The 24,702-nt window shown below is 35.5% G+C and overlaps 1 protein-coding gene and 1 long non-coding RNA gene across 4 annotated transcripts in view; one reads left to right on the forward strand and one right to left on the reverse strand.

The window, feature by feature from the left end:
- LOC131498873 (uncharacterized) overlaps window positions 1-24,702 on the reverse strand; it is a 172,578-nt gene that overhangs the window by 90,150 nt on the left and 57,726 nt on the right. For both annotated transcript variants that reach the window (XR_009255624.1, XR_009255623.1), the window contains exon 2: window positions 23,513-23,584. This is a non-coding gene — a long non-coding RNA (uncharacterized LOC131498873). The remainder of the gene's footprint in view (window positions 1-23,512; window positions 23,585-24,702) is intronic.
- Window positions 1,579-23,950, forward strand: MYL1 (myosin light chain 1). Of its 2 annotated transcripts, none has more exons than XM_058706318.1 (7): window positions 1,579-1,832; window positions 14,167-14,194; window positions 18,020-18,163; window positions 20,099-20,272; window positions 20,725-20,802; window positions 23,019-23,061; window positions 23,634-23,950. In XM_058706318.1, the coding sequence occupies exons 1-6, from the start codon at window positions 1,713-1,715 to the stop codon at window positions 23,045-23,047; spliced, it is 573 nt and encodes a 190-aa protein (XP_058562301.1). In that variant the 5' UTR covers window positions 1,579-1,712; the 3' UTR covers window positions 23,048-23,061; window positions 23,634-23,950. The 2 variants fall into 2 exon arrangements, with proteins under 2 accessions (XP_058562301.1, XP_058562310.1); XM_058706327.1 differs by lacking the exons at window positions 1,579-1,832; window positions 14,167-14,194 and adding exons at window positions 13,030-13,134; window positions 13,889-13,913.

Consider the following 24,702-nt stretch of genomic DNA (forward strand, 5'->3'; position numbering starts at 1 on the left):
ATGTGGAGAGGAATAGTGACCTTCCCCAAATTGGGGAATGCTTTTATATCAGACCAAAAGAAAATGGCTAATAAATCTATATCTTTAAATAACAATATGCAACAATTAGAATACAAATATGTGTACTTACACATACATACTTATACATGTATGTATATATATGTATATGCTCTTACATGTCTTATATATCTGATATACGCTTTTGTAAAACCCCAAACTAGCTAGTGGGTTTTTGGGGGTTTTTTTGTTTGTTTATTTTGGTTTATTTTGTTGTTGTTGTTTACTAACTAATAACTACTCTTTCATTAAATATCTCACAAGTTAAAAGAACTGAAGTGAAGATGGTACATTGTTTAATCTTATGCTTCTTAATATGAGAATCTAGCTTCATCAACTGAGGAACCCAAAGACAGAAAAGGAAAAACTTTCAAGTTACCCACCAAAATTCACACAGTATTAGTAATTAAAGTCCTTCTCTCTCTCCTTATTTGTCTGGCCACTTAGATTAAAAATATACCTGGGGCGCCTGGGTGGCGCAGTCGGTTAAGCGTCCGACTTCAGCCAGGTCACGATCTCGCGGTCCGTGAGTTCGAGCCCCGCGTCAGGCTCTGGGCTGATGGCTCAGAGCCTGGAGCCTGTTTCCGCTTCTGTGCCTCCCTCTCTCTCTGCCCCTCCCCCGTTCATGCTCTGTCTCTCTCTGTCCCAAAAGTAAATAAAAAACGTTGAAAAAAAAAAAATATATACCTTATCTCCCTAATATGGATAAAAAAAAAAAAATCAGGTGATAAATAACTAGGCTTTACGCCATTTAAGAAGTAAAATGGATAAGTGTCTACTTTGATTGACTGTTATTTCATTATTAGAAAAGCTCTTTTGCAAGAAGGTAAAACTTACATCCTGTTTAATTTTTTTTTCATTATAGAAAGAAAATTAAATTATAGGAAGTAGTTTTGAATTATTTTTCTTTAATATGCAGTTCCTTACAATTACAAAAAGAGAAGGAGAGAGAGATAGAGAGAGTGAGGGAGGCAGAGTTTGTGCTCCCTAGAAGGGAAAGCTTTTAATATTTGATGGGCTCTCCTTTTACGTCTGCTTTTTATTTTTAAACACCACCACCTCTTTGCTGACCAACAATTTCTTGCAAATTATGGCAAGGGGGGCGGAGCATGAGCAAAGGAGCAGGGTGAAAGTTAGTGATACTCCCTGTCAACGTTCCAAGTTGAAATCAAATCCTTCGGTAAAGTTTCTTGGGCATGAAAAAAAAAAAAAAAAAAGATTTACAACTTCAGCAGAACTGTAATTCTACCAAGAAAAAGTATCAGTCAATCTACTTTACTGTCACCAAAGGATCTGAAGCTGGCTTTGTCATACTTCTTTCTCCTTTATATATGGAGGTGGGGGAAAAAAAAAAAAAAAGCAAGAGGAGTTTAAAAAAAATTGATGAAGCCCTGACCCTTTAGATTCCATTTATAGTCTGAGCCTGAATGCCATCCCCCTTGACTAGCGAACCGTCCAATCCAGCCGCATGTGTCAAGATTCTATTAGGCACTTAGTGAAATATATATGCATGCCCTTATACCATTTAACACTCTGGGTCCACCTTCAAGACACTGGGCTGTGGATCAACTGAAGCACCACTCCTCTTCCAAGAATCATTTTGACAGGTTCTTTTGGAGGTGCTCCTTTTTTTTTAGCCTATCCTTTTAAACAAAATGGCACCAAAGAAGGACGTGAAGAAACCTGCTGCCGCCCCAGCCCCTGCCCCGGCACCTGCACCTGCACCCGCCCCAGCCAAACCCAAAGAAGAAAAAATTGACCTCTCTGCCATTAAGGTAACTAAAAGGGGTGAAATGTTTGGTCACTGAAACATCTTTCAACAGTAGGAAACTCTAGGAACTTGCAAAGGGGCATATTTTTCATTGAGAGAAGTGGCGTTACCACACAGACTGGTAGATTTGGGGAGAAAAGAATCCAAATTAAAAATAAATAAACTCTGTCATTACTATGAATGTGATATTGCCTATGGAGCCTGTATTTTGCTCCAGTTTTTGTTCTCTGGTTTTCTTTTTTCCCTAAATGGTCAAAGTGCAATTTAGGGGCAAAATGTGTAAGTGTGAAAAGGTGTTTCGCAAATACTTAAACCAGTGTTTTATTTTGTTCTGTTTTGTTTTAAACAAAATCTCTGTGGAAACTGGATCCCTTACCTTAATGCTACATCAAAAGAAATTTTTAGCCCCGACTTGTTTCCAAAAGTTTTAAAACAGCTGATGACCCAGTTGTCCTGGGCGTATTTATTTGACAGCTGCTTTATTTCTTCTGAAAAACAGAGGATTTTTGCAATTCAAGTTAATTCCCCCTTCAGCTTTGCTTAATAAAATTTGATACAACACCAAATTAGATCTCAGTGCAGACAATTATGCACTCAAGTGTTTCAGTGACTAGAACTGTCATCTTGTTTATTTATATATAGTATTTAATTCAGAATGTGTGAGTTGCTTCTAAATGAAACTAACCCCCAAAATACTATAAAATTTGGTTATATGGCTTTTAGCTTATGTCTTTGAGCTCTTGCATACTGATCTTCAACTAAGGAGAATGTGATTGATTTTTGTGTCGACACTTTGCTGTGATCAAAGTTCTCAGTTGCCACAGATTATCTGCTTTTGGGAAAATGACGCTGTGCATGTATGTGCCTGTTACCTCTCAGTGCTGTGATCCATCAAATGTGCTCCTTCTCCTCATTCACTGGGGCTTGACTGGTCTGAATGACAGTTTGAAATCTTTCAGGAACTCTGCCTTATATGGAAAACTAATGGGCAAAAGGTCCTATTAGGTGATCTTTTCTCTTAAGCCAAAAGTTCTGTACATAATAAATCTAAATTTTGCTAATTTAATACTGTTTACCTGTAATGACCAAGCTGACCTATAAATAAACATTTCATTGACTATTTTAGTATAATCATGGATTTAAAAAAATACTCCCGGGGCGCCTGGGTGGCGCAGTCGGTTAAGCGTCCGACTTCAGCCAGGTCACGATCTCGCGGTCCGTGAGTTCGAGCCCCGCGTCAGGCTCTGGGCTGATGGCTCGGAGCCTGGAGCCTGTTTCCGATTCTGTGTCTCCCTCTCTCTGCCCCTCCCCCGTTCATGCTCTGTCTCTCTCTGTCCCAAAAATAAATAAAAAACGTTGAAAAAAAAATTAAAAAAAAAAAATACTCCCCACATAAATATTGAATTGGATCATCCTCAGATCTATGTGATGACATTAAATAAATACATTCATAATTTTTATAGCATTCTGGTTAAACATGAAATTATATGTTCCAAAGTAGGAGTGGATTAATACAAATATTTTATCTTGAGTTTTTAGGTACCTAAAGCCATATTTGAAAAAAGTTGGTCAGAGAATCTAATACTGGTTAGGAACTCTTCTTAATGAATACCCACTTAGGAGGAGAAATGCATGTCAGATTTTCTGATAAATGGTGTTCTGCCTAAAGGACTGCATATAGTTCATTAAGAAAAAACCAAATTTTTCATCTCCAGCAATTCTAGTTAATGTATCTTTATAGATGCACACTGACTACATTATACAATGAACGTGATTATGGCCACTACAAGAATCCTAATCATCCGTATTATTTGACTCTCCATTCCATACTAAGACTAGAGATATGAATCAGTGTCAAAGCTATTCCACTATATTTATTGTGATTTATAAGACAATGTTACCTCTTTGTATCCAGTATTACAAATATCTGTGGGGGGGGATAGAGGATGTGCCTTCTTAAGAAGAAAACAAAATATCCCACTAATGAAGGCAAGCATTAATTTTCTTCCCTGAAGAAATACAAATAACACTGATTGATGATTGATTGATTGACCGATTGATTAAAAATTTAGTTTGGCAGTAAGTGTCTAAGGAAAGACAAAACACCACTTTTTTAAATCCAGAGATTAAACTGATTGTCCACAGCACAGAAGTGACGCTGTTTTGAATCTTGAAGGTTTATCCTTTCATCTATATGTTGAATTCATGCTAGGGTGGCTAATGTAGCTAGCACAACTAAGCAAAAGAAGAAAACAATCTTAGGGCGTCTCTGCAGTGATGAGGTATGTAATATGTAACATCTTCACTAGTTCATTACAGAACGAGAGATGCGATGGATCCTGATAAGGGACGCAAACTAAAATGGAGCAGTTAAATGCATCTAGAAGAAACAGGAGGAATTTAACCTTTACATTTCTTTCAGAGGGCCTATTCTTAATAAAGAGAGAGAAAAGGAGAAGGATAAGACTGAAAGTAACATGTTTTTGTAAAGGAATTTAAAGGCCTTCAATGATTTGCATTCATCACTATGAAACCAGTGCACATTTATAGGTATTATAGTCAAAGAATGGACTACATCTTGAGAAGTATATAAAATTTAATTTCATCCCAGTAGGTAACAAGGCAAATTAAAATGTACATTAAAACATTTCATATTATGATGCTTTTAATCACCTAATGATATTTCTAGATATATTACCTCATATAAGTTATAAACTTTTTTCAGGCAGAGAAAATGAACTCTAAAGAAATTAATAGAGCTGTTATATGTGTTCATTAACTTTCTGAAAACTCGATAAAGAACAAAACTTAATTGGATTTTAAACTTTCTTTCATAAATCATATAATATTAGAAATCCAGCTGTCCTTGAGACTTTGAGTAATGCTAAAGTTTAAGTAACTATCTCTGTAGTATTATAGGCATGGCAACAGTAATATTTAATTCTTCACTACTATTCCCAGCTACTATGTTCTGCCTTATAATATACGATCTTTAACAGCTATGTATTTAAGTCCCCATAAACTCTGAACAATCTTTAATATTGTTAATTAGTTTTATCAATTTCTTTAATGTGCTTTGCAACCTGATTTCCTAGTTTGTTGGTTATTTAGAACATTTGTTCAGTTGTTCTGACATAAAACCTCTGATATTCACTGAGGGAATGCTTACCTGATGTCCTATGACCATGGATTTTCCAGGAGTGTCCTTTTCAAAAACACAAAGACAGCTGATATTTGAACACTAAAGTTACTTTCTTGGATGGTTCTAAACACTCTTTGCCTTCAGAGAGCTGACACTTCCAGCAACAATGCCCGACTAAAGAACACTGTCTGACAGACTCTCAAGTGTAGGAATTAAAACCCCCCATGAGCATAGTTGCAGGCGCAAACACAAGAATTAACACCTGCTGCCCAACACTTCAGCCAAGTGTTGAAATAATGAAAAGAAAATAAATAATGAGATGACTATGTGCCTAGATTTTAAAAGATCAATGTGTAAATAAATTTTTTGCACGATGCATGCCGCAGCTGATATGTCAGGATTGCTATGAGGATATAAGACTTTGAATGATGTCTGTCCTTGTGCTGTTTAAGTTTTAATTCTCACTGTTTTCACTGTAATTCAATCAGGTCATCTCTGCCTAGACGCTGCAGGTGGTATTTACAAAAAGTGGTAAAGGTACAGAATGCATTGACAGAAACTTATCAAATAACAAATCTAAATGATTCAACACACACTTGGGGAGATTTAAACTTTCAATTTAATGGTAATGTAGGAATACAGCATTCCCAATAAATGCATGTATTTACTGACAGGTATTTAGTGGAGGCAAATATTATATATACACTGCATTACCTGACTGGCTCTGGTCCAGGTATAGGATTATTTGTTTTAATCTACAAATTCATTTTTCCTCAGCTCTAACAAGGCTAATACAAACCCAGTCCCATTTTGAAGAATTGTTGAGAAAATCAAATGAGGTCATGGCCCATGAAAGGCTCTGAAAACTACAAAGTTCTTTGTAATATAATAATAAATATGCATTGTGAATTAACTCCTGTGCCCTATTAGCTTATTTAATCCTCAAAATGTTATACTGGGGTGGTTTTTAGCCTTGTTTTGCAAGAAAATAAATTGAGTCTAATGAGGTTCAGTGCTATGTTCACAATCAGATAACTACTAGGTGGTGGAGCTAGGATTTAATCTTGCAGGCCAAGTCCAGAGTCAACTGTGGTAATTGTATCCCAAACTACTTCCTGTTCATAAAGAGTAAATTGCTGTTAAGAATACATGAAGAAGGCTTTTTTTTATTCTTAAATGTATGGGGTAGAGTGGATCTCATATTGCCCTGCACAGTCCTGTGTAGCCAGAGTTAGGGGTGATAGACACAAATCAGAGCAGGTTCACGAAGACTGTTGACCTTGGCCGTTCACTACTTTTCTGTTCTCTACAGATTTCCCCTATCTTAGCACCTGTTACTGACAGGTTGGGTGCTCTCTTTTACAGATGGAAGGTGGGAATATTAGGAACCTAGAAAGACTCCTAGTCACTTTGTTCTAGCTTCCTATAAAAAATTTGTAAATGGAACATAGATATTAAAAAAAAAAAGTCATTATGTGAGTAGATTAGTAGTTGTCAGGGATGGAGCTGGGGATGGGGTAAATGTGTAAAGGTGGTCAGAGGGTACAAGATTCCAGTTAGAAGATGAATAAGTTCTAGGGGCACCTGGGTGACTCAGTCAGTTGAGTGTCTGACTTCGGTTCAGGTCATGATCTCGTGGTTCATGGGTTTGAGCCCCGCATCAGGTTCTGTGCTGACAGCTCAGACCCTGAGCCTGCTTCAGATTTGGGTCTCCCTCTCTCTCTGCCATTCTCTCTCTCTCTCTCTCTCTCTCTCTCTCTCTCTCTCTCAAAAATTAAATAAACATTAAAAACATCATTTAAAAACTTTTTTAAAAAGATGAATAAGTTCTGGGATCTAATATACAGAATAGTGACTACAGTTAATAATACCATATTGTACACTTGAAAGGTGCTAAGAGAGTAGATCTTAAAAGTTCTTACCACACACACACACACCATACACAAATTGTTTTTTAATTTAAAAAAACTATTAAATAGATGTATCAACTAACCTTACCATGGTAATCATTTTACAATATCAAAATCATTACACATCAAATCATGTTGTACACCTTACTTAAACTTACATGATGCTATGTCAGTTATATCTCAATAAAACTGGAAAAAATAAACTATACCAAAGTATTTTTAAAATGCTCTTAAATGTGAGGCACCTGAGTGGTTCAGTCGGCTAAGTGTCCGACTTCAGCTGAGGTCATGATCTCACACTCCGTGAGTTCAAGCCCCACGTCGGGCTCTGTGCTGACAGCTCAGAGCCTGGAGCCCGCTTCAGATTCTGTGTCTCCCCCTCTTTCTGCCCCTCCCCTGCTCATTCTCTGTCTCTCTCTGTCTCAAAAATAAATAAAAACATTAAAAAAAGTTTTTTAAATGCTCTTAAATGTAATGAAACATATTGAATTTTAAAATAATTTTGGTTTTGTTTAAGTATACACATATACCAAAACTGACCTCCAAATTTTGCCATCAGGACAATATTCTGAGAAAAATATGGGATCTCTATTTTGTTTACAAATAGCATGATTTTAACTGTAAGGAAATATCAACCATATGTCTTTTGGAGTGATACGCAGAAATATAATACCACATGTGTAATGATTAAATCTTAACCTTAACCAGCTTGAGAAAAAGAACTAGGAAAAGAACACATATAATCAATTCCTGATTAGAAGGAATGACTGAAAACATTTACAAGGTGTCTCTAAGTTTTCTTTAGGTAATTGTAAGAATTTGTTTTTTTATCTTGACCTTTCAATAACACAAATTAATTTTTAATACAACTATAATGTAACAAATTGCGATATCAATCCATTTGCAGTGTGAATTTAACCTCAGGAGCAAATAAAAAATTATTTGAGATTACCACTAGATACCATATCAAGTTTCCACTTTTAAACATCTATGATGTACAAGAAGGGAACAGGTGGAATGGAGTGAGAAAACACTAAAGGGCATTCTGTAACTCTCCAAAATTACATTTTGAATGATATGTACCTGGATAATATCTTTGCGAAGTAAAATGCAGTTTGGAAAGGAATAGATATGTTCACCAATTAATAGTGAATAGCACTTTTAATTTTAAAGATAATGAAATCTTTGCAAGACAAGGAGACCACAAAGTGACAGTGACAAATTTAGACTCTTGACATTCTAATGTTGCAAATGAATCCCCTGGCAAGTTGTCTTTAGAAGTCGTTCCATAATTACCCAGCATTAAGCACCATCTGACTCATGGAAATTATGGAAAGGATTATATTTAGTCTGCTGATACGACACTTTCTTCTGCTTCTCCTCATACTGAAATACTTTTTGTATAAAAATGAGATCTATAGTTTGTTTCTATATCAACTTCTACAGTTTGTTTCTCAGTCCAAATCAGAATTTGGAGGGCAAAAGTTGCAATATACAAGCTGTAGTCGCTTCAATTATATTAGTTAAAAATTCAAACTATATGGATGACAGATCCTTGTTATTCTGGCCATAAATTAATAATAGTGAATTGAAGCCAGAGGAAAAAAAAATTACCTTAGAGATAAAACCACATCTACTCAACTTTATAGTCTTTCTTCTGTTGTGGCGAGTGAAGTCTTTGTACATAGCACGTGCCTAATGGTTCAACGTCTCCTGTTTCTGAAGCATCTGACTCACTTGAACACAGTTTATGAAATTATATTTTAACTCCTCTTTATCTAAATTACTTGAAAATAATTTTGCTTAATGAGTTTTTAAGCACTAAGCCCTTTTCCATTAAAAAAGGAAGTTGAGGTTGATTCTACTAACAAAAACATGGAAAATTCACACCAGTGCAGAACATAGCAAACCTAGAAATCATACAGAGGAAGCTGCGACCCAGATAAGTTATTTAATCAAAAGACACATGCTTTATTATAATAGAACAAAATTCTGAATGTTTCAATCCCTGTCTAGTTCCATTCCCATCATATCAAAAGACCTGAAATCTCTAAAATGGTAATGCCAATATTCATAAATCCCTGTGGTCACAAAAAGAACTTTTATTCCAGATGAGGAAAAAGCAGATACTTTAAATTTCTTAAAACACATACACCAAGAATTTTTCGAATGCTCACATTTTTTAAATAAAAAGAGGCAGGAAGGAACAAAAACACGACTTGGATTGTTAATAAATTGCATATAAATAAATGTACAAAGTAGAGAAGGTACAACTCTTAAAAAATCTTAAATTTATCAGTTATTAACCATAGGTAAGCTGAAGAAGTATAGACATGTTTAAATTTTTATTAAAATTCACCTAGGCCTCTCATTAAGTCTTGTAAGTCTGAATTGTGTTATCTTACAAATTCAGCCTTTGCTCCAATGTGACTGAATTCAGTTGACTAGTCCACACTTTCTGAGCATAGAATTACTTATTTCTCCTTCTATTCAGATCAATGTATCCAATATAGCCATCTACTCTCTCTTATATTGGACAGCCTGGACTGGTACTGTATTCTCATTGTTCTTAATTTCTCCCTTTTATTTCATATTACAGTCACCAGCCTAAGTATATCCTTTGTTGAGGTAAAATAAAAAATGAAATGAAAAATATGCATTTCCTTTAAATCAAATAAGTTACTCTGAGGCACAAAATTCTAATTTCCAAAACAGTATTTCTGCTGCCTTTTTATGGTGATTCACGGTAACTCTGTGAGATTAGAATGAAAAATAATAATCTAAGTTTTTCTTAGGTTTTGCATACATTCTAGGTCTTTAAATGCCTCTCTGCCAGGCATTAAATCAGAGAACATGCAGCAATGTTTTCTTGCTTGAAAACTGGCCCTGCTTAGATTAACTTCTTTACTTAGCCTTACCAGTCATTAGCCTCATTATGTCTTGCAGGGAAGATGAAGGCTGTTTAAAGACCATAGTCTATGTTCCTTCCTAGGGCATTTTCTCTCAGTATTCAACGTCACGGATCTCCCAGATCATCCTTAATTATAGCTCTTCTTGATATACTAAAGCTTAACATACAACAATTTCAGAGCCTGTTTGATTAAATTCATCTTAATATTTCCCCTATAAATTAATTCCTTCTATACACTAGAAGCTTTATTTTGTCTTTAATCAGTTAACCGAACATCACGAGTACTTTTCAAAGTGAGAAAACATCTGTAAACATTGCAATAAAAATCCTTTTCACCACCAGTCCCTTGTAAACTACTGCTTACTTAAATCCAGTACGAAAGAGCACAGGAGTCACAAAAATATGGCATATAGCTGTTGTACTAACAGTCTGATATAGGTATGTAGGCTAAGATGGAAAAGCAAATTGAGGGTTGGCAAATTAGAATTCCTAAGCATAAACTTTTACATAAAATCTAAGGAAAGACTGTGGAAATATAAAGGCACATACATCAATAATTCAAAATGAGCATGCCTCGTATGTGCTTGGCATTTCTAGGTGCTGGACCTATACCCCTGAAGAAGAACATATCACCTTCTATAGAATGTAAGCTCTTTGAAGGAGATGATGAAATCTCCTCCCTCATGGAATATAATATTCTAGAGGAGAAGCTAATGTTTGAGGTTGGAACTTACTGTGCATATGCTCTAATGATTTTAATTTATAGAAAATCTGTTGAACAACTAATACAGACAAGGTATTTTATAGAGCTATGGGAAATGAGTTATAAAAATAAGGCAGAGGAAGCACTCTAGGGGGAAAAAATTGGGGTGGGCCCATGCCCAGTTTGCATCAAGGACAAAGGTAAATGGTTTTCACTAATGGCCTGGACTTTCCAGAAGTTTACAACCAGGAAGGTTAAACATCTTTCAGTGGGAAGAAAGGAGCTGAGTAAATAGAAAAGATTCTTTCAAGAGGAGATTTTATCAGGGCTTTGAAGAATAGTTAATTTCTAAGAAACAGAGATGAGAGGAGAGGATTCCAGGTAGAATGGACTTAAATCTAATTTTTTAAAACAAACCAAATGATGACAAAGCAAACGGAGGCCAAAATCAGCTGACATTTTGTATTAATATCATGTCTTTGTTCAAAGAACTGATGACTTCATCATTCCAACACCAAGAAAGAGATGCAAAGGAAACTTTTCATCATTTGTAGAAGTGTACCAGAGAATGAGTAGCAGTTCCCATTTATTCTATGACCACAGCGTTCAGGTCTTTTAACTTTTAAATTGTAGTTTCTTCTCTAGGCTAGAATACACTGTCGCTTTTCTGCTGTTATCAATAACTTGCTTAAATGTTCACTTTGATTCTCAATAGGTACAAAAAAATCTAAGCTCTCATCCTTTATGTAGTAAAGTTATATAGAGAAAGTAGAGTAAAATTGTCTGACAACCGCCTGCCACTTCTATTTTAATAATAGTAAACGTTTACATAATATTGAAGTGGTTAGGAATAGCTTAATCATAGTACAAATACAACTTTAAGAATTATTTTCCAGTGTACTCCACAAGTATTATACAAATTGACCATATTTTGTATGTATTCAAGGACACATTTTTCTGCTCAAAAAAAAACCTCGCAAATAAGTATTATGTAGGGCAAATGATAGGCATTCTGTAGGGCAACTTTGATGGATTTATTTTGCATTATTTGTAGTTTTTAGTTCTACTAAAGATATATACTAGTTTTCAATGTTAGCCATAGGGCAATTTCAATTTAATGACACAATACATAAATATAATTATAAGACTAAAAAGAACACAAAGAAATATGGTCTGCTCTCATGGCTTTAATTTGGGCATCAAAAACCATGAGGCTCCAAATTACACACTTATCAAAGGTTAGAAATTTCCACCTTTGTCCCTCCCTTCCATTTCCTCCTAATAATCCAAAGCATCTAAGTTTTTCTATTAACTTCCATTTCTCATAAATTCTCAAAATGTCTATTTATTAAAATACATTTTATTGGGTACTAATATTTTTTAAATTATGTTTTCAGTCCTCACTTTGGGACTTAACACCCTATGAAATTTGTTTCACTACTTGTGAATTTGGGACAAAAAGTGATATGCATTTAAAATTTGATTTCTTCCTAAATGTTTTGAAGTAAAGCCACAAAGGATTCTTCTGTCTAGTGAATGGAGACTTCATGCTTTTTGTGACCATTCCCTTAAAAATAGTTGCTGAGACAATACTTAAATCAAAATTTATCTCCAACGTTCTTTGCACATATAAGCTGCTTTAGGTATGTAGAAAACTGATAAACATGTCTGAATGTACGTGGACATTCTAGGACTGATCTTTCCTAAGGACCACTTTTCACAGTATCATTCGAAGAATGGAGTTCCTTCCTATTTTCAGGTAAGCTGCCATGAAAACCCACTACCAGCCAATCCCTTAGATACCTTTAAAATCCTAAAGTGCCAACTGGCACTTTACAGCCCCTGCTTTGGGTTTTTCTGGTTCTCAGTCTGGACTCTGAGGATGGAGGAAATACCCATTTTACTGTACAAAAACTAAGGGAGAATGGTGAAAATGGAGCTTTGAACTATCCTGGCTTAGATAAACTCTATACATCCGAGAACACAACTTGCAAAAGAGTGGTCTTTAGTTAGAGATTTCAAGAACTGACCACACCTTCACTTGGGTGAACTCTAAGAAACACGAAGAATGTGCATGGCCTTTTCAAGTCTTCTGAACTTTACCACCAAGGACAGAGCTCCACAGGCTCTTCCTTCTATAGTAATTGCCATTTGAAACCCCAACCCAGTCCCATCCAATAAATTCCATTAAATATCAAAACTTGCTGATGCAAAGTTTGCAAAGCCCATAATTCAACGAGAGAAGGGGTCAGCCTGAGTGTTCGAGAAATTCTAAGCTCCTCTGCCACTGAACAAGTAAGAAGCTTCTTAAAGGAAGAGGCTCCAAGAGAACATCTCAGGGATAAAGACCATAAAAGTACTGACAGGCTTCGTCTCATTATGGCTGTCCACTCCTAGGTTCTGGTTTCCTAAAAATAGCCCTCAGGGTACAGAGCCCTCCTTCCCTTTGCCCTAAGAAAGCTAAAGAACTCTCTAAGGGGAGTGGCCACGTCTCTCTGAAACCTGATGCTAGCTGTGAGGTCACAGCTTCCCCAGAAATAAAAGGCAGCCTCGGCAAGCAGGCCCCACTCAGGGACTGGAGCGGCCCTCAACTCACTCTTCAGCTTTGCCGCTGTTCCTCAGCCCAGAAGTTCTGCCATGGTGGGTCCTGTGAGAAAACTCTTTGTCCTTTATAGGAGGATATAGCCGTGGATATGACCTTACTGAATAGAAAGGCAGTAAAGGAGCAGAACTAAGGAAAGAACATTCAGTATAAGTCTGTAGAATCTACTTTTGCTTTTGTTGAGGTGGGGTGAGGATAGATGAATTCGAGCTATTATGCTAACTGAAAAAGTACATCTTACTCCCCAAAGCAGTACTTTATGCTTCACTAACTTTTGTTATATGACATAAGGTTTATTATATCTAAACATGGGGGAAAGGAAATTGCTACTATAGCAAAATACTATACTTTTAAAAAGTCTGATGAAGACAGCTAAAATAAGTAAGCTATTTCCGACCCATCAGACACATGGTCGAGCAAAAACCTCCTAGTTAAATAGAAGAAAGACTTAAGGTGATCTTTTTAATGCAGTGTATCTCTATTTCTTAATTCAGTGTATCTGTATTAGACATATTTTAAATACATCACAGACTATTATGTTATTCCAGGAAGTATTTGACTTAGCATTTGTTAAATCATTGATTCATTGATTAAGATGCAGAGAGATATTCCCTAATTATCTTTTGCAATAGCTTATTTTTCCTAGATTCCAAAGTATCCTAAGGCCACCTCTTATTCTATGACACCTACATATCTTCCTAGAAATCTCAGAACAGAGAGCACTCATGCTTCTGTCAATGCATTTGAAAGAGTACTATTGTTTCTTTCTTTCTCCCTCTCTGGACACTGCAGTCCTTCAGTGCCGACCAGATTGCTGGTAAGTGAATTGAGCTTCTCTACTCCAGATGTAGGCAGAGCACTGCCTGGTTTCTGAAATATCCCTTATCTCTAAGGCATGTTACTGCGTGGCTCAACCTGTTTGTGTCCAAGCTATGCCTGACCTCTGAAAAGTAGGCTTGCTTTTGGAGCTTACTTTGAAGAATACTCAGGGAATGAGCTTGGATACACTTAAAAATAAGGACATTTTTGTTTGGTTAAAATATTCTTTGTGGTTAATTTCTTTCTAACAGATCGAGTTCTCTAAGGCACAGCAGGATGGTAAGTTTAAAAGATACAGTTGTTAATGTGTGCACACTCATAAAGATGGCATGTGAGAAAACCAACTCCCCTGAGATGAGATCAGCTCTTCCTAATTATCCCCACTGGTGTAGCCACTCTAAATATAAATGCTCGCAATCACTCTAAATAGAAGTTTTCTCAACTTGAACCTCTTGCTTATAATCAGTAATCAAAGGTTTATGCAAACAAAAGATAGACACCATAAAATAGGTCCTTGCAATCACTGTTCTAAGTAAAACCATTTTGATAGAGTAGCCAATACCATAGATAAACCCCAAAAAAGTTGTAGATTTTGAAAGGCTAATCTGTTCATCAAATTCCTGAAGACAGATTTGAGAGGTCTGAATTGTTCCATTTAGAAAATAATATTGATTGTGAACCTGCCCAATTACCAAACCTACATAATTTCAATGGGCATCACAGTGAGTTGAGAGAAACAAGTGAAGTGGATACAGAATAAAAGTGAATTCAGAGACAGAGAAGGAGGAAAAGTTTATCATAAAACTGTGCAAGAAACATTAGACATCTCCTGGTCTGTCTTTAGAGAGCTGATAGGACTTGTTCAATGACCCAAAATATTAGTAACAGGCCCAAACTCTGGTATTAGTTTAAGCTAATTAGAAATTTATTTCACAAAAACAGTTACTAACTAGAAGATTTCAAATTCTTAAAATTCAAGAGAAGCTGAGTACTTTCCCTAACATTTCCTTCAGGTCTTTGGACCCAAGAGATCTCATGTCCCACGAAGTTTGTTTTTTCACTAGAAGCGTAGGAGAGAATGTTTTATGGACTGAAAGTGTCACAAGTTCAAACAAACTGACACAGAAATTACATCTAAAGAAGTGAGGGAGAGAAAAACTTTAGTTATATGATAGCATACATAAATAATTATAGTTATAGGTGTTTAATAAGAAACTATTCAAATACTTGGCTCTGTACCTAAGAAATGCCACATTTTTCAGTCTGTTTCAATGCCTAGAATATTTCATGTCTGGATGTCAATTAAGAAAAAAAAAGGATATTTGCTGTAGTAAAAACTCACATGTATCTACATCATGGTTGATGATCTCATGTCAACAGATCAGGTGATTCAATGACTCAGAACTCAAGAGTATTTGAAATTATACTACAAAGGACTATTTTTTTCTTATTGAAAAAAATGGTAATCCTACTATATTTTGTTTGAATTTTAATGCATTTTTAACGAGTGATGCTGCTACATTATCAGCTACTGCATCCCAGTCCTCTCAAATATCCAATTTACGGTGTCACTTTGGCTGCCAAACTATGGTGGGACTAAGCAACAGAAGACTTACTGTTGGCCAGAAGGACAGAAGGACTTACTGTTGACCATTAAACCTATAACTACATATATGAAAGAAGTTTTAGATATAAAAGTTCAGGAAGCATTGGTGGGGTGGACTGGTTTTCTCCTTGTGCCAGGAAAGCGAATGTAAGCTCTTAAAATTTCAATGGAAATACAATGCTTGTGGAAATGAATGAAAACTTCTTTGGTTTCCTTCCTTGTTCAATGATTAAAGAGTTTTGGTCATGGCTGCTCCATTTGAATGTATCACAGGTTGGAAGAAAAGGGGAAAAAAAGGAACATGATTGCATTCTAAAGGTCTAAGTCCTGTGATGTCCAGTGGAGTTGCCACTTAGCCACATGTGGCCATTTAAACCTGAATTTTAATTAATTAAAAATAAAAGCATTTAAGCAGCTATTTTCTCAGTTGCACTGCTCATATTAGTGCTCAGGGGCCACACAGGGCTTTGGGGGCAGCCCAGACATAGAACATTTTGATTGTCACAAAAAAGGTTTCTAGTGTTGGTCTAGACCAGGGGCTGTCAAATTTTTTTGCTAAAGGGCCAAATTGTCAATATGTTAGGCTTTATTGGGAGTACAGAAAACAACTCCACTCCATTGTTGAGGTTTAAAAATAGCCATAAACAATACATAAAATAATGGGCTACATTCCAATCAAACTTTATTTTAAAAAACAGGTGGCCAGCCCCTAGGTAGCAGTTTGCTAATCCATATTCTAGACTCTTGAAGAGAATAAATCTTAAAAATCGGGGGTAGGAAGAGCAATATCTGTCTGTCCTTGGCATTTAAATCAACAAAGGGTTAATGTCAGAGAGATTCTATTACAGCCCATAAAATCCTATTTGTATATCAGCATCTAAGCAGGGTAATAGTGAGCCCTCTGAGCAATCTGTGCATGAAAGCATGGAGCCAGTAACAAGAATAGTTTAGTTTCACATGTCCCTTAGAAAGATGAAAAATAATATTTGACTAATAATCCTACTGTGCCTGCAGCGTGCTTTTTAGGTTAAGGGAATGGTCTGATATAGTCAAATTGCATAGAATCTGAAGGGAAACCTTTAGCCAAGAATGGTGACATGATCTATAGTTGATTGTGAATATGTCTGGTACAACCTTCCATCAAGGGATGGAGGGATGATAAAATAGGGCATTTTGCTGAGTAATCTATCTAGATGGCATCTTTTGATCTAAGGCCATTAATGGTCTAAAAACACTGTTTTCAGCTCATTAAAAAGTGGTTGTTTTGAGTGTTGTTGGGATTAATCCAACAAGTTGTCATCAATACTTTTGGGTTCTCCAGAAAGTCTAATTTAGTTAAGTTTAGAAAGTTTCAGTTAAAATGTCACTTCTGGCCCCTAAATCCATAGTAGTACCCTTTTCTGTCTTTTTGGCATATACTTTGTTAACATAATCCTGAAAGGCAAAAACAATTCCATCAACATAGAGTGACAAAATTTAGGGAAAGTCAGCAACAAAGTGATTGTGATAAAAATAGACAACACTTTAAAGATATGTACTTATACACACACATAAAAGTTCAAATAAAACTAGAAATATCTGAATAAAATTGGTGGAGTCTATCAATGTGAATATTCTGTTTGTGACAATATTGCCATAATTTTGCAAAATGTTACTATTGGGGGAAACTAGATAGAGTATTTAAGACATCTCTCTGTAATTTTTTTTCCTTAACATTGCAGGTGAATTTACAATTATCTGCATAAAATTGTAATTTAAAAAAATGTGTACTTAAATTCTAAAGCCAATATGGCGACATGCTGTCATATGTATTATCTGAAAAAGAGTAAAGTTTAAACAGATTATGATAGTGATATATCCAAACAAATATTTCTCCTTCTGAATCGATTACATTGGGAGCCCATTAAAGTCATACACTGCAGTGGTTAAATGACACTATTGAACTCAGAGATTTGTTTCACCTTTCTAATTTTTTTTTCCTGAGAAATGAAGTTGCTCCTGAAGATAACTAGTCCAGGGGGGAGGCTAAGAGATTTGTCCTTCAGGAAGAGGGTTTTCTAAATAATTTGAGAAACCTGGGTTAACCTCTTATAACACAACCCTGATTGAAAATTTGTCTTCTTGAAATTTTATTAACTTTCTCAATTATGAGTTCTTAAGGTTTCTCAAGACCTCAGAATTTCTTAACCCAGTCATACTTCTCAGGCAGATGAAGGAAATATGAATAAATACATCAAGGAGCTTCAATTTCCATATCTGATTAAAAACAATATATGATTTGAGGCTGGAAATGCTGCTTTAAAATAGTCCCCAAAAGAAGTGTCAGAAAGGATTGCCAATGACTGTTTGAGCTAAGAAAAGGAAGAGTTCAAAGATAACAACATAAGTGGTTGCAAAAGGTGAAAACAGAGGAGAGTGAACTGGATCCTTGATGAAATTAGGGGTAATTTATAGGTCTAAGGGAGAAAAAGTATCCTAAAGCTTCTTGCTTCTTGCAGAATTCAAGGAGGCGTTTCTCCTGTTTGACAGAACAGGTGATTCTAAGATCACCTTAAGCCAGGTCGGTGATGTCCTTCGGGCTCTGGGCACAAATCCCACCAATGCAGAAGTCAAGAAGGTTCTGGGAAACCCCAGCAATGAAGGTAACCGTGTTTTCCCAAGAAGTTGGGAAGCAAGATTGTGTGTGCATGCACACACGCACACACGCACGCACACACACACACACACACACACACACATACACACACACACACACACACACACACACACACACACACACACACCACAAGGAGGGGGGAGGGGAGAGACACAGAAAGGGAACTTTATTGAGAAATAAGATCCATAGAATAGAGCTTAACTTGTTCTTGATGGTAAATGTGCTTCTTGTCTGTCTAGAATCTCAGTTTTTCCTCATAAAATAAGTGAACCTTCCTTTGAGAATTTGCAAGCATGATAAAATTTCATGCCAATGAAAAGAAATAAAATCTAATGCTAACATTGTCATCATCATCCCATCTAATGCTCATAATTTAAAGGTTAATGAATAAAATCATATCCAAATCTGCACATTTTTTCCAAACCTTCAAAGGCAAAAATACATTTTGACAAAGATGTTTAACATGGCCAAAACACAATACATTTTGTGAACAACTCAGCAAATTGCAATGGCACACTTCTAGAAAAGATCTACTCTGATAAGAGCTGTGGAAATAAAATCACAGTGCTTTCAAGAGGTTGACAATGCCTGCTGACTTTGCCCAGTGCTCAGTCTCTTGACACCCTGCTCTGTGCCATTTTAAAAGAAACTCACCTCTCCTAATTAAGAATAGACAGGATGTCATTTTAAGAAGAGTATTTTCTATTCCCAAAGAATCACAAGAGGACTTAAAAATTGAAGCCAAAATGTACATTCAGTCTCCCAAAGTAAATCCCAGGACAAAAGACAGTAGATATTTAAGTGGCAAATTGTAGACATCATTTGCTTGATATGGTCATCCAGTTATTAGTCTGGAACAAAAATATTTTTTTAATTCCAAAGATTCATGGCACAGTGTAATAGTCTATTGGAGAATAGCACACTGAACAAAAAAGATGAGAAAAAAACTGAATTTTTTTCAAGTAGATATTTGAGCTGTTTATCTTTGCCATGAGGGGGAAAGAAGGAGGGGAGAACAAGTAATCTCATTTTCCCCTTGATAACTGAAAAGACTATTTTCCTTTTATACCAAAGCGGGGGAAGTGGAGCTTGAATTTATGCAAACGGACTTCTAAATCACTCCACTGGAATTTTTCTCAAACTTCACTTTCTTTAGAGGAAAATGTCTAGGTAAATCATTCAAAAGGTAGCTGAGAGCATGAGACAAAGTGAGAAAATGATAAGCCAAATCTTACTTTGTAAATGCCATTTTGTAAATTACCAAACATCTATCTTTAACAGCATTATTAGGTAAATAAATGTTCATTTATTCAATGTTCAGATGTGGTCTTTTCAATATCGTTCAATTTCCATTCTATGAGGAAGGACTAATAAAAGGGAATTTTGACTTTAGGGCTACATAACTTTGTCCATTCACATACATCTGGATAGTCTGTTTTATACTTTTGTTGTAAATGCGATTTACCTTGTTTGTTGTATATTTTTACATTGCTTCTTTAGTATTTGTAGAAAATATTAAATTGACAATACTAATAAAAAGCAGTTAACACTTATTCAGCATTAGGTTTGTCCCAGGTATTGTAATAAATTTCGCATGTGTTATCTCATTTAGGGCTCACACGAACGCTCTGAGGAATCTCTCTTTTACAGATGAAAAAGTTAGGTACAAAAAAGGGTGAGAAAGTTGCCCGTGATCACACAGTTATAAATGGTGGATTGGGGATAGAAGTTTAAGCACTGGGACTCCAGAACTCATGCTATCATCTATCACCAACTTTTTGTCATCAGCAATTTACTAACTGAAATTTAAGCTATATGAAGATATTTTAGATCAGCTGGAATGAACTTTCAAGTTCAATTTGTGATTCAGAGATGACATTTTATGGTAACTAATAACTCTCCAAATTGCAATTTCTTCCAGAGATGAATGCCAAGAAAATTGAGTTTGAACAATTTCTGCCCATGATGCAAGCTATTTCCAACAACAAGGACCAGGCCACATATGAAGACTTTGTTGAGGGTCTGCGTGTCTTTGACAAGGAAGGCAATGGCACAGTCATGGGTGCTGAACTCCGTCATGTTCTAGCCACATTGGGTAAGGAAAATTTATTTCAGTAGGCTTCATAGGACAGAATATATAGGAAAGAGCATGAATTAAGGAAATCAAGTTATAACAAAGTAGGTAGGGAGAAAAGCTATTGGTAAAAAAGAATAGTCAAAAATTAATGACCATTTCTACTGGCCTCAGTGCCAACAAGTTTGTTTGGGGAAAGTGGTAACTTAAGTTACTAGTAATGAGTAACTAAAGTAAAGCATGGTAGTCCACATAGGATAGAGCTTGGATGATCAGGTATAATGTGTATTTAGGTCATTCATTAGAAACAATTCATTGACAACATACTAAGTGCCAGAAGAACAGGATGGGCTTGATTTCTATCCTCTAAGAGCTTAATCATAGTCTCAAGGAACCCAAAACTGATCAGGTATGGTGAAATTCTGAAAATATTCTCTGGCCTTCTTTCTGAACAAAGAGTTTTCTTTCATCAGGTGAGAAAATGAAAGAGGAAGAAGTGGAAGCCTTGATGGCAGGTCAAGAAGACTCCAATGGCTGCATCAACTATGAAGGTACAATCTCATGTGCTTTGGTATTTACAGCCACTCTTAACTGATTGGGTTGTTGATGGACTCCTTCCAAGGTTAAAATAACTTCATCTCTGTCTTCTTTACTCAACATATACATGTTATTTATTATCAATCAATTACACAATAACTCTAAAAAGATATTCTCTAAGAATCTGCCCGTGTACATAAGATTTTTATTTCTGTGGGTTTTGACAATCCTGGGCATTGTTAAATAGCTTAAAATGTTTTCACATGTATTCTTTCTTGCAAGATCTTTACCACATTTCTGTAAGATAGACAGGGTTTATGCCAGAATAGGGTTTAATAGAATATTAAAGTTGGAGAGATCTCAAAATCTTTAACAGCAAGTAATTATGAAAATGAGGAAACTGAGGGCCAAAGAGGTTTAGTTACTCAGTGAAGGTCACACCATTAATGGAAGGGCTGGTACTAAAATTTAGTTCTTCTCCTTGTCTGGTGTTCTTCCTTTCATGGCCAACTCTCTATGCTGTGCTACCAATTTAGAGCAGCTTCACCCAAAGGGTTGGAAAAACAATACTCCACACAAAATACAGATGCAAAATAAAATTCCATGACATAATTTGTAAAATTTAAAATTTCCAAAAAAATTGAGAAACTTTTCTATCAAAAAGACTAATCTAGCTACTTTTCAATAAAGCTACGTTGATAGCTTTGATGTAAATGTCGAGATGAAGGCTAATGACTTGGGGAAAAGTAAGAACAGAAAAGCAGGGAGAAGAAGAGGGGAGGAGAGGGCAGGAGAAGAGGCAAGCAGTCAGCCAAGCACATTTTCACTGACAATCTTAATTAAACACTTTTTCCCCTGCAAACAATGTTTTACGTTTGGTTATTGCCATAAATGCATTATATAAAAGAAGAATCATTCAATAAATATTGTTTGCACAAGTGGTTAGTCATTTAGAAAATAAAGTCAGATCTGGATCTCATACCAGGATAAATTTCAAATGGTTCAAAAATTTAAATGTAAAAGCCAAAAGCATAAAAGCCATGGACGAATTCTTTTATAACTTTTAGAGTGGGAAGGTCCTCCTAACACTGATAAAAACCCAGAAGGCATTACAAGTTTTGATAAATTCAACTACATAACTTTTTTAAATTCCAAATGGCAAAAGCCACCAGAAGCAAAGCCAAAAGACAAATAGCAAACCATTAAAAAAAGTAACCAGTATCAGAAAAAGCTCATTTTCCTAATTAAAAAAAAAAACTATCGCATATTAATAAAAAGACCACAACCCAATAGCAAAATTCATAAGTACATTGGAAATTCACATAAAAAGAAATTTTAAAAATCTATAAATACAATGTTAAACTTCACTAATAATAAAAGAAATGCAGATTAACAGTACAAGGAGATACCATTTTTCAATAAGCTGATTGCCAAGCATTAGAAGTGTGACAACACTTTGGGTTGAGAAGAGTGGATGGAAACAGGAAATCTCATGCATTCCCGTTGGGAAGGCATATCATTAAAATACCAATATGGTTATGTAGTACTAACTATTAATTCTAGCGAATCTACATCACGGGATGTAGCTTTTAGATATGCTTGCACTTGAAACAAGTGATACATGATTATTCACTACGTTGTTGTTGGTAATAGCCAAATGTTTTAATAACTTAATGTTCACTAACGTGGTATGTATCAAATAGACTCTGGTACACTACACAATGAAATACGCCTACACAATGAAATTCCCCACAGCTCCCTCCCCACTCCCCAAATGATAAGGATACTCTGGTTTGCAGTCATTAAGTGAGAAAAGAAAAAGAAAAATAGTTTGTAGAATATGCCACCATTAGGGTGAAAAAGAGTTTCAGAAACACATATTTGTATTTTCTTATACATGCATAATACCTCCACCAATTTCACCATAAAGAGAGACACTAGATAGATGGGAGGCAGTGGTGAGGAATATTTCTTTTTTATTATAAACTCTTTCATACTTTAAAGAAACTTCTAACCATGTTAATGTACCATTTATTCCAAAAATTAAATTTACAAAGTCAGGGGAAAGGCCATGAATCCAGGATGAAGAATAGTAGACTATACCGAGCTTTAAAAAAATAAATGCTAGTATTACAGCTAAGGAAAATTAAGATTGAACTAACTTGCTAAACCTCTCTTTTATTAAACTTGATGGTTTTCTAACTCTAAACCGTCTATATTATGCCCACAGCTTTTGTCAAGCATATCATGTCTAATTAAATGGAGCTCTCAAGGTAAATATCTGTTTGCTCTTTATTATATAAGCTCTTTCTTGATGCTGTATTTTTTTTTATAAATTTAACAGTTTCACTTTGTGCTATAAACATAATTAGTATTAGTTCATGATTAAGATTTATTTATATTTACCAGAAAATATCAACCCGTCGAAATGGGTTATTTGGAAATAGAGGGCTTTTGTATAAATGTGTAAGCAAAAATCTCTGAGACGTTTGCTTCCATCTATAAACCCTATCTTTGATTGTGTTGTAATTATGCAGTGAAGATTCAAACAAGCCAGAGACTAGTTCATTAATTTATCTGGAACATAACACTAATAAAAGTAGGGGCCTAAGTTCTTTGAATAATAGATGTCACTTTTAATAATTACTGCTCTAGAAAACGAGGTTATCACAGTTCAAAGTTAAGCACTTGAAACAAGGTTATTATAAGCAGGAAAAGGCTTACCTTGGAAGTGCTGGTTCATTTTGTGTTTTTTCTTCTTTTGCACTTCAGACTATTTCCTCCCCAGCTTTCTTTCTGAAAAGATGCAATCAACATCTAACTCATTTTCCCTTTTCCTTTGTAGATCAAGCATTTTTAGGACAACTGGCTGGAAACTTATTGCAATAACACCCATGACTCACTGCCCAGATCTGCGTCCCATCATTCAGAAAACAAAACGATGTGGACCGTTCTAGATGGAAGGACTCCCTGAATTTTTATATACTTCACGTTCCTCTATGAATTGTATTCATACCACACAAGCCAAGTGTCTTCCTGCTCTAGACAAGAAGGATAAAATACTCACAACCTCAAATTCAAGCACCATTCTTTATTTTCTACCATGGGTCTTTGAACATCCTTAAAACACTAAATCAATAAATAATTCTGGTCAGTCGGGAACGTTCAAGTTGCATTGTGTTTTTACCTTATTCCTTAGAGAAAATAATTTTTAAATTTTCAAGTCTTTTGTTAATGTACAGAATATGGATGAATTGTAAGCTTCTAAAGAATAAATCCTTGCAGTCTGCATAGTAATCACAAATGGAATAATCATCATCAAAATATTATTGAAAATATGAAATAGGGAACTGAGGAAATTCAGGTAGGATCAGAGACATTTTAATATAAATTATCCAGGCAGTTTAAGAATGAAGCAGGTTTTTTCAGTTTTGTGTAAATCATCGTGTACATGCCTTGACTTATCACTTCTAGTGACAATCTAGCCTATTCATAAGAGAAAGTCCTACGAAGCCCTGATCCTTCTCACTGAATGTCTTCAAGGATAAAATTTAAAGTGACCTTTCCATGGTTACTTGAAAAAACCTCTCTGTATGAGACTGTTACTCAAGAACTCAAGATCCTGTCTATTTATATTCTGTCTCCAAATATGACCCCTCTACTTTGCATGCCCATGTCCCTGAATCTTGGTTCAACCTTTTAACACTTGTCCTAAATGGTAAGACTAATTGATTGAAAAGTTCAGAGTGTAAACTTACTTTATAATCTCATCATGCTATCAGGTATCACTTTTTTCTTTAGAACAGAGGAAGAATTTGCAAATTAATAGTCATCTATACGTAAGAAATAAAGTGACAAATAGTTCTCCCGCTCTCTAAAGAGAGACCTGTAATATATGTGATTATAAAATCTCT

Source organism: Neofelis nebulosa, chromosome 2 (genome assembly GCF_028018385.1).
Source record: "Neofelis nebulosa isolate mNeoNeb1 chromosome 2, mNeoNeb1.pri, whole genome shotgun sequence".
Lineage (NCBI taxonomy): Eukaryota > Metazoa > Chordata > Mammalia > Carnivora > Felidae > Neofelis > Neofelis nebulosa.

Excerpts from the sequence above, each read along its gene's own strand:
- MYL1 (XM_058706318.1), top strand. The coding sequence starts at position 1,713 with ATGGCACCAAAGAAGGACGTGAAGAAACCTGCTGCCGCCCCAGCCCCT. Across the intron at positions 1,833-14,166 it reads TTGACCTCTCTGCCATTAAG|ATCGAGTTCTCTAAGGCACA; the intron begins GTAACTAAAAGG and ends TCTTTCTAACAG. Across the intron at positions 14,195-18,019 it reads CTCTAAGGCACAGCAGGATG|AATTCAAGGAGGCGTTTCTC; the intron begins GTAAGTTTAAAA and ends TGCTTCTTGCAG.